The sequence below is a fragment of the Squalius cephalus genome, assembly GCF_949319135.1.
Source record: "Squalius cephalus genome assembly, chromosome: 1".
NCBI classification, from domain to species: domain Eukaryota; kingdom Metazoa; phylum Chordata; class Actinopteri; order Cypriniformes; family Leuciscidae; genus Squalius; species Squalius cephalus.
In genome coordinates, this window is record NC_137122.1 from 35,697,311 (window position 1) to 35,707,299 (window position 9,989).

At 35.9% G+C, this 9,989-nt stretch overlaps 2 protein-coding genes across 2 annotated transcripts; both read left to right on the forward strand.

Annotated features, from left to right (window-relative positions):
- Nucleotides 1-190: 190 nt before the first annotated feature.
- mpv17l (MPV17 mitochondrial membrane protein like) lies at nt 191-3,564 on the forward strand. Its single transcript, XM_079886232.1, has 4 exons — nt 191-1,020; nt 1,101-1,171; nt 2,120-2,149; nt 2,274-3,564. Exons 1-4 carry the CDS (start codon nt 717-719, stop codon nt 2,457-2,459), a joined length of 591 nt encoding a protein of 196 aa, XP_079742358.1. The 5' UTR covers nt 191-716; the 3' UTR covers nt 2,460-3,564.
- A 4,270-nt stretch (nt 3,565-7,834) lies between these two features.
- On the forward strand, nt 7,835-9,105 carry LOC307161430 (transmembrane protein 238). Its single transcript, XM_079876130.1, has 2 exons — nt 7,835-8,400; nt 9,030-9,105. Exon 1 carries the CDS (start codon nt 7,913-7,915, stop codon nt 8,378-8,380), a length of 468 nt encoding a protein of 155 aa, XP_079732256.1. The 5' UTR covers nt 7,835-7,912; the 3' UTR covers nt 8,381-8,400; nt 9,030-9,105.
- Nucleotides 9,106-9,989: the final 884 nt, after the last annotated feature.

The following is a 9,989-nucleotide window of genomic DNA, read 5'->3' on the forward strand; positions in this document are numbered from 1 at the left end:
AAAAAACAAACAAAAAAAAACATTAGCGTGTTATAGTTAAGTTTTCAGTTTTCCTCTAAGGGTGAAATATGTTTACATTTCAAACATTAAAAGTCTCAGTGAGTGTTGATAGCACGCATATAAACATCTGGTAACTGGTTTTACTGAGTGTGGGTCGATCTTTATTACATGCAGCAGATCAGGTTAAAGCGCGCCACCGCTGAACATGCGGGAGCGCGCAGGCAGATTAACACAGGATTTGAGCACTAAGTACGGGAAACTGCTGATCAGTGATCACTGTATGAACGCGCGCTGAAACCTTGTCATTTAATTGCTAAATGGATAAATGAACCGCAATTCTTATTTTTTGCCTTGCTGACCCTTATAGCCTAAACGAAGATGGACTGAAGCAAAAGTAGCCTTATCGATTGATCTGTTTTATTTGGCAGTGCTTTGTAATGATCTTCTAATGTTTCTGAAAGATGTTCGCCAAGAGTCACAATTATGAGCTGTCAAACTATTATTCTCTAATTTACCGTGCCTTTTAAATATATTGAACCAAACTGACTAGAAACAAAAGGAATTAATTGAATATTTGACTTGTAGCTACTAAGCAAAAGGTCATTTGATGAGCTTAGCTGCGGGCGTCTGTCAATGTCAGGTCACCGTTTTGTTTCGTGCCCTTCGACATCATTTACAAAGGTTACAGAATACAACCGTTTGTCGTTTTGTTGAACATGAGAAAATCTTTTTTCAAACGGGCAAAGGTATTGCCTTGGCTCAGTAATGTGACTCTGTACGGATGCTTGTTCGCCGGAGGGGATTTCGTCCATCAGTGCATCGCGCAGAGAGATGAAATGGACTGGAGACACACGAGAAACGTGGCGATTGTGGCTCTGAGTTTCCACGGTAACTTCAATTACTTCTGGTTACGAGCCTTAGAACATCGTTTCCCTGGAAGGTCGGCTGGTATGATTTTCCGCAAACTGCTTTTTGACCAAACTTTTGCTTCACCTTTGGCGACCAGTGTCTTCTACACAGGTAAATAGGCTATACCAACTTTGTCACATATATTGCACATGTTTATTTGTTCTATTTCCCTCAGTTCTTTGTCTTTACAGGTGTGAGTTTCTTGGAGGGCAAAGAGGACATATTTGCTGACTGGCGAGAAAAGTTTTTTAATACATACAAGGTAGGTCCATATGTCATATTTTACCAGCTAGCCCATCATCAACCTCTTTTACAGAGGATAATTCATTAATGTCTAAATCGAATATGGCCAGTAGTTGAAAAATCCATCTAAGGTTCAACTTTGAGTGTTTGTAGAGCCAAGATTTTCTTCTGGGGGTCCATGTCAAGGTATATAAACATGCATTAATTTCTTCTAAAATGTTAAAAGAATGGTTTTTGTTATTAAAAATAAAGGTTACTTATTAGCATCTGTGGATCCATGAAGAACCGCAAACATCCATTGAACCTTTCTGTCGCACAAAAACTTCTTTATAGTGGAAAAGAGTTCTTTAGATTATTAAAATGTTCTTCACACTAAGAAAAAAATTGGTTCTTTTAAGAACTGTTCATTGAAAGGTTCTTTGGGGAACCATAATTGGTTCTTTTATGGCATTATTGCAAAAAAAACCAAAAAAAAAAAAACCTTTTGGAACCTTTATTTTTGAGAGTGTACATTTCTATATGTGATACAATAACTTATGATTAAGTATTATGTGTTAATGTGTTAAACTCCGGACATAAGTGTCATCTTTAAAAGAGACCAAAATCTATAAAGTATTCATAAACTGTAATCATTTTTATTTAAAACATTTTACCTTTTAAACTTTACCTACCCAAGGTAGCAGCTAAGTAATAACAAGATTAATCAACATGTTATACAAGTTCCACAAAAAATTCATATATATATATATATATATTGTATGTATGTATATATATATATATATATATATATATATATATATATATAATTGTATATATGTATGTATGTGTGTGTAATTTCTTGGGTTTGTGTTCAAAGGGTGGTAAAGTTAACATGTTAATGTTCTAAATTTAGGTTATACTGAGAATGATACTGAGAACATCTAGCTTTGTATGGCAAATACTCTAAATATGTTTTTGCACATTTCAGACTGGACTAATGTACTGGCCATTCATGCAGGTAAGAGCTACATTCTGTCACCACCATGTATACACAGATAACTGTTCCATAAATACTTCTTGATCCTTTGCATTGTCAATATTCTTATGACTATTCATGTTGAATAATCTGTATTTTCTTGCAGTTTCTGAATTTTGTTCTGATGCCTCTTTATCTGAGGACAGCGTTTATGGGCTGTTCAGCATTCCTGTGGGCCACGTTCTTATGTTTCTCACGACAGAGTGGGGATGGGACAGCAGCAGTGGCCTTCGCTTGGGTCATGGCCCCCAAAAAACGGCTTCTACCTCGCAGTAACGACGAGGAGAAGTAGAAATACAGTGGCGCACATGAACAACTTTGTGCCTTTGCGGATGAATAGTTCTGTCCCACAGTACTGTATTGAGGCTGTTTATAAATCTTGTCACTTATGATCTTATTAAAAGTGATATTAAATTAACTTATAATTAACATGTCCACAGATTTCATTTATATTTATACTGGAAAAAACAAACATTTTATTTTGTATAGTTTTACGTTTGATGTGATTCAGTTTGTTTACAGAAGGGAAATTAATTGTGTCTTTATGGTATGGTACACTGTATGGTGTTGCTGGGTGTTTTAGAGGTGTGCCCTGATTCAGCTCTGACATTAGGTTGCCATTTTACCCAAATACCTTATTAATTTATCAAAAAATACAAAAATGGACATACTATGCCGTGTTTCGTCCAAACATGACTATCTTTCTAAAGACAAACTCATAAGGTTTACATAACATGCACATTTACTCATCAAAAGATTTGTATCTTATTAAAAAAAAATCTTTAATGTGATTATATATTACTTTGTGCGGTTTACAAAATGTATTTTAGTGAATTCAGTGGTTAGATTGTTTGTAGATGAGCCGTAAAGTTTCTGTTTTATGGAAGTGTATGTGAGAGGTGAGGTGTTTAACCGTGCAGAATTGTGAAACGCGACAGCTTAATAGATTTTATGAGATATTGAGGGTGATGCTGGGTAACAGATAAACAGCTTTTCCGGTACTGATTGCCTGTGTTGGATTAGGCAGGATCACACGCTTGCTAATCTTAGAAGAGCAAAAATGTCTGCTGTGTGCTTTCTCTCTGCTATATATGACCTCTGATAACAGTAGACAAAAAAATTGTGTACATGTAGCATATTAGTTTCAAAAATGCTTTTTTATTTTGGTTTTGAAATGTGTGATATTTTAGACAAATTAAGAAGGATGTTGCCATAGATCAAATACTTTTAGTCATTTATTGCATGCAATTTGCATGAAATGCACTATTTGGTTGCAACATGCATAGTACATGATATTTTTGCACAGGACTAGTGTTGGGGGTTACACATTACAAGTACTGTGTGTTATGTAATCAGATTACTTTTTTCAAGTAACTATAAAGTAGGCTAACTTTTTCAAATAAGTAACGCAAGTTACTTTGTTTTTCCTTTTATTGACTGACCTGTACAGAAATTGGGAGTAAAGGTTCAGAGGTGTTGTGTAAATATGATGGTTATAGATATGTGAGCATGCATTGACTCATCTCACTTGCACACAAAAAGATTCAGTATTCCTCAAAATGACTAAAAACGGTGTAATGCAAACTTAGCCTAGAAATCTAGACGCACCCCAGCGGCAGCAAAATTTATTTTGCAGCCAGGGTAGTCTAGCAACTCTCCGTTGACTTTCGGAGCTGTAAAAACCTAAATTGGGTCAGGCCAATCACATCGTGTATAGAGTAGGCGGGGCGGGCTTAACATAATGACGACAGAGTTGCGACTGTTCCCTGCTTGAAAACAAAGAACTGCTGCTGCTGGCGAACAGTCTTTCAAAACGGCTTTGGCCGCGACTCTGGAGGACTTGGAGTTAAGTTTTTCTTTGAGAAAAGAGCAAAGAACGGCACTTAAGTCATTTTTAAAACTTGCAATAGTAAGCAAACTTGCAATAATTAATTAAATGTGAAATTACACAAATATACATATGCATTTAATCTCATTATATTAACCAATGTCTTTGCTGCTGACCTTTGATGATCAAATTCAAACATACACAGTAAAAAAACGTTGGGTTACACATATTGGGTCACTTGGTAAGTCGTAAGTAACACTATATTGACTTTTAACCTTTAGTTTAAACTGATAATCGTTTGTTTTACTCGCGTTTTCGCGTTGTCTAAGTGCATATGAAATAGGTTCACACGCGTGTGGATAGATGAAAACTTTTTTTTTTCTGTAAACTTGTCTTTCAAAGATGATCATGAAGAAATTGCCTTTAAACCCCTTTCTGACATCCTTCCATCATCGCCATACCTCACAAATGGAAAACTGGTGTGGCCAACATATGCTGAAATGAAGCGTAGCTTCATTCAGCCTGTAAGTAAAAGCAACACTATCAAATTAGCTTTGATAAATTACACTGCTCTACGGCTCATATGCATCAATTTCTTATTTTCTTCAGTGATTCTGCTGCTTGTTAATGGGATAGTTCACCCAATTTTTTTTAATTCTGTCATTAATTACTTACTCTCATGTCGTTCCAAACCTGTAAGACATTCGTTCATCTTCAGAACACAAATGAAGATCTTTTAGATTAAATCTGAGAGCTTTCTGTCCCTCCATTGACAGTTTACGCAACTACCACTTTCAAGCCCCAGAAAGGCAGTAAAGACATCATAAAAGTAATCCATGTGACTACAGCGGTTCAACCTCAATTTTATGGACTGACGCGAGTGCTTTGTGGAAAAAAGCATAATTGTTAATTGTTGACAACACAACACGCATGCATCGAGGGGCTCTTGTGAACATGTGTTGGAGATTAATATTTTGTAAATAAGGTGGTAAATTATAGCCTGGTTAAAACCAGACCATTCTCAGTAGTAACTTTATGGTCTGGCAAAGCTCCATAGACAAATCATTTCCAAAGGGGCCTCACCAACGGACGTCGCTCAAATGCCTCTGGGCGCAGTTGGATAGACCTAAAACCAATCAGAGCGATCGTCATCGTGTAAAGTCATATGCTGCGTCCCAATTCGCCTAAGTTACACTACGCCATAAAAGTATGTACTCTTTTTGTGAAGAAAAGGTATTTACTTTTGAATGTGTAGCAAAAAAGTAGGCAAGCTTTGGGACACACTACTTTGTCATCTTTATCGGACGGATCTGTCGCGTGCATCCTGTCACTTAAACTGCCCTGTCAATCATCGTGTCACAGTTAAAATCCTCTATTAAATCTAATTTAATTTCCTACCGTTTCGGAGAGAAATGTAGTAGCACATTCATCTGCCAGTGGGTCTTTCATGGAGACTGTCCTCATGTGTTTGCAATTTGAATATAATAATGCATTTAAAAGTTGAACGGACGTCGCTGAAATGCCTCTGGGCGCAATTGGATAGATCTAAAATCAGAGCGATCGTCATTGTGTAAAGCCCGCCTCAACGTTTCTGATTGGTGCCGGGATTTCTAGGCTATGGAAATGGGCTTGAATGAGCTCTTTGCCAGACTACTTCTCGAACAAATCTGAATTTGCCGGAAGTTGTCTGGGTTTTCCCAGGCTAGGTAAATTATGGTTAAGGGATAGAATATACTCATGTCGCTCCATAAAATTGAGGTTGAACTACTGGAGTAACATGTATTACCTTAATTATGTCTTTGCTACCTCTCTGGGGCTTAAAAGTGGTATTGGGTGACTGTCAATGGAGGGACAGAAAGCTCTCAGATTTCATCTAAAAGATTTTAATTTGTGCTCCGAAGATGAACGAAAGTCTTACAGGTTTGGAACAACACGAGGCTGAGTGATTAATGACAGAATATTCGTTTTTGGGTGAACTAACCCTTTAACAGCAGGTGTAATGATAGATTAGAGTGACCATAATTTAATTAAATATAGCACTGATTTGGTGTATCTTTTACGTAATTTAACACTGTTGATGTTATCACAGTGCATGCCAGCTGAACTTTCTTTATTCTTTTAAGGTTGAAACTAACATGGTGCATTAAGTGAACAGTGAGACAAGCCAGGATCCACACGACTTGATGCATGGGGACAAAGTTTTAGTGAAGTTTTTATCATATTCAGTGGAAGCAGTTGAACAGAAGATTTTATTTCAAGCAATGGATGTGTTTAAAAACATTTATATCAATGACATAAACTATTTAAAGACCTCTGCACCCATTTGGGAGTTTTTGTAGCATGCAAACTTTAATATATCCGGAGGAGTTCCTTCAACACATTGCTGTCTCATTAAGAACATTGATCATCATCATTAGGTCCAGTAGCCAACATATGTATTTGTAGTTTTATTACTTAAGGTATGTTTACAACAACACATCAGTGTATAGTGAAGACTTTTTTTAATAAAGTTGTGTTTATTTCTTAAAGGATTTAATGTTATGAATTTGTGTATTCTGTCCATATTTGTGTAGGTTTTGAATTTTATGTGTTAAATTTAATGTTCTTTTTTTATTTGTGTGTGCTGTATATACATTTTATGTATTTGTAGTACATTTTTGTGCTGGTGCTGGTATTTAAATATAGGTTTTGAATGTGTACTGTTGCATAGGTTTTGAATTTATGTACACAATTTATGTATATTTACAATAAATACTAGACTCCACTGCCTAAGACTCCACTGTACAGATGTGAATTTGCACTTCTTTCAGCCTGAGGCTTATTCATTTAACTTTTGGTGTGAAAGGGCCTTTTTGCCAAAAAAAAAAAAACTTTTTTTGTTATTAGAAAGACAATCAAGCAAGCCCAGCCCAGATGAGAAAAAGTAACGCAAAAGTGCTAACTAGTAGGCCTACTTATTTAGTAGGCTAACTAAATAACCCAGTTAGTTTCTTTTTTAGGGAACGCAATATTGTAATGCATTACTTTAAAAAGTAACTTTCTCCAACACTGCTCAGGACTTCGAAAGGATATTTTATTTAAAATTAAGGATTACAGAATTTTTGTCCCTATTTCTAAACGTGTTAAATCTGTTTACGTTTCTAAACATTTAAATTTTCATGTTTCTAAATGTGAGTACGTTTCTGGATTTTTTTAAGCATTTATTATAGCTGTCTGGGCACAGCAAAACAGTCCTGGGATGCATTTCCCAAAAGCATCTGGAGCCTAAGTTGATCATGTTGCCACCAGGCTCATGAAGTATGATGCTTTTTGAAAAGCAATTGGTATAGCCTCAACTATAAAAAAATAAATAAATGAATAAACACACAAATGTTAAAACAAATTAAAGACATTAAACTAAATTCTGAAACTTTTCACATTGTTTTAGTACTTTAGAATTATTTATAATAATAACAACATATTTTTTAAATTATTTTATTAGTATATTAAATATAATCATATTATAAATGGTTAATATATAATAACATTTTGACTAAAAATCTGGTATCTTTAAAAAAAACACCACTGCCATCCAAAAAAGATCAGAGAAGGATTCAGATACTTTACTATAGTACGCCTACTTGAAAGTGTTTCCATACCTGAAGACAGTCGTCTATATGGAGGAGTGTTGTGTCGTACACTCGGGGCAGCATCGGGCTCGTGTCTAGGTGAGTCTGTGTCTGTGTAGTTAAGACGCACCCACCGCTCTATGCCACTCCCTTCCAGGTGAAGTTGTAACAGAAAGCTCCTTCCTTCGCGCTGCTTACCTATGAAACAAACGAAAACACTTTAAAATCCTTCCAAACGCTTCATTTAGACGGCTGTTCGGCAATTCAACAGTCCCAAACGACCGAAATAACTATAAAAACAGCTTGGAGATGGAGGCAGCGCCGGGCGGTCTCGGGCGCTGCTCTTGCGCGTTCTGGCTCGCGGTGGCTTTCGACGTATTTGGACTCATCATTTTATTGCTTGGCGTGTTTGGAGATTTGTTTTACTATGACTTTTTGATATATGCAGGCGCCATCATCATTTTCCTGAGTCTCATCTGGTGGGTTTTCTGGTACACTGGTAATATTGAGGTGCCCCCCGAGGAGCTTGAGGATGATGTGGGTTTGCTGAAGAAGGGCAGAGGTTTGGCAGGGGTTGTCAGGAGGTTCTCCAGTCGCCTCTCGAGCGGAATCAGAAACTCTTTCAGGAGAAACGAGGGAACCCGAGGTCAAGGGTCAGCTCCCCGTCAAGCAAAGCACAGAAGAGAAGGCGGTCAAGTACCAGTGGCTTTTGCAATGACCTCTCAGGATAATGTGAGCACTGTGTCTGCGGCCGTGACAGAAACACAGGTCATATGAACCATCAGGAATAACTACAGGTTAATACACTTTAATTACGTTTGATTGTCTGCATTCTATCAATAATAGACATAATAGACCAACATCACCAGTTTATCAATTCTTTGTTGAAATGTTTTATGAATGTGTCATCGCTTATTCTTGATTTAATAATTGGCATGGTATGAAAATTGGACAAGGCATAGAAAACGTTAAAGAAATGACTTTGAGGAAGTATTTGCATCATAAGTAAGGGCATATCACTCTGTTAAACATTAACCATGAAACCAACAATAGCTCAGTTCAACAGTGGAGACCTGCAATGAAAAATATGACAGATTTATTTCATATTTAAGACTTTATTCATATTCTTTCTGCACGATATGAAGACTTATTTGAGTGTGACTGCATACAATGTTATAAAGAATGTTGAAGGACAATAAAATAATATATAAATGAATAAAGTAGCAAAAAGTATTTAAAAACTGTGTATGAAAAATGTATAAAAGCACAAAAAAAGTATTTTGTTTTTAAGTGGGTTCAGCAAGGATAAATATATTGGTAGACTGTAAGTGAAAATAATATAGAACAAACAAGACACTTAGAGCAAGAGAGAGACTTTTCAAATAAAAATTAAAATGCTTGAACATTTTCTTGTTTATTTTGACAGGTTACAGAAGAGGATATTCAACCATATGGCATTGAAGCAGAGTTTGGTTTTTCTCTCCTGTTGAAACAATCATTTTTTGGACTTTGGTGTTTTTATTGAAAATGTTTACAATTGAATGGCATTTTGTATTATTTGTTGATTTGACTGATTTTGTGTTTTGTACTTTGTACTATACACTGAGATTATGCACTGACAAAAGAAAAAATGGCTGTATGACAAAAGAAATACAATTGTGTATTTTCCTACATATGATTGAAATCCAGACCTTTTCTAGTCTCCTGCTTTTATTGAATCTCATACATCTGTACTGTATACAACCTTTGGACAGTGAGAAGTGTTATTAGGTTTGCTTCCTCTTATCTTTGTTTGCTCATACCAATTTAGACTCAGCAGGTGTAAATGAAGCAGATGGGCGGCAGGCAATTTGATCGTTAACTCAACGACGGTCCTCTCTTTTTCCACAACAGTTTACTAGATATTTACGTTCAGCTTTCAGGTGGATTCACAGCTTTATTTCTCATGTTTATTGAGAAAGGTGATTTATTCCTAAACTTTGTTATATTTTTTCCTAAACTTTGACAATTTTACGATATGCCAGTGCAAACATGCATTTTAGTCTGGAACTAATTTAAGCCTTGTCTGTGAAACCATGCATGGGTTAATATTGAAATCTTGGGTGAATCTTCCGAAATGTTCTTGTCCTCGTCATATTTCACATTAAAATATAAAATAAGAAATTATATTTTGTAGCTTTTAAGTGTGACAGTTTTCAAACCCTGTATGTGTCAGGTCTTCAGTAAGAGGTCCACCAATTGTTAGATCTCACACAAATTTTACACACACACACAAAAATACAATATTAAAGGATAGTTAATCACTTTCATGTCGTTTCAAACCTTAATATGACTTTCTTTCTTCTGTGGAACATAGAAGACATTTTGAGAAATGTCTCAGTAATTT

Bases quoted from the DNA above. Each gene is read 5' to 3' on its own strand.
- mpv17l (XM_079886232.1), top strand. From the start codon at position 717: ATGAGAAAATCTTTTTTCAAACGGGCAAAGGTATTGCCTTGGCTCAGT. The intron at 1,172-2,119 runs GTAGGTCCATAT...TGCACATTTCAG, and splicing joins AGTTTTTTAATACATACAAG to ACTGGACTAATGTACTGGCC. The intron at 2,150-2,273 runs GTAAGAGCTACA...ATTTTCTTGCAG, and splicing joins TGTACTGGCCATTCATGCAG to TTTCTGAATTTTGTTCTGAT.
- LOC307161430 (XM_079876130.1), top strand. From the start codon at position 7,913: ATGGAGGCAGCGCCGGGCGGTCTCGGGCGCTGCTCTTGCGCGTTCTGG.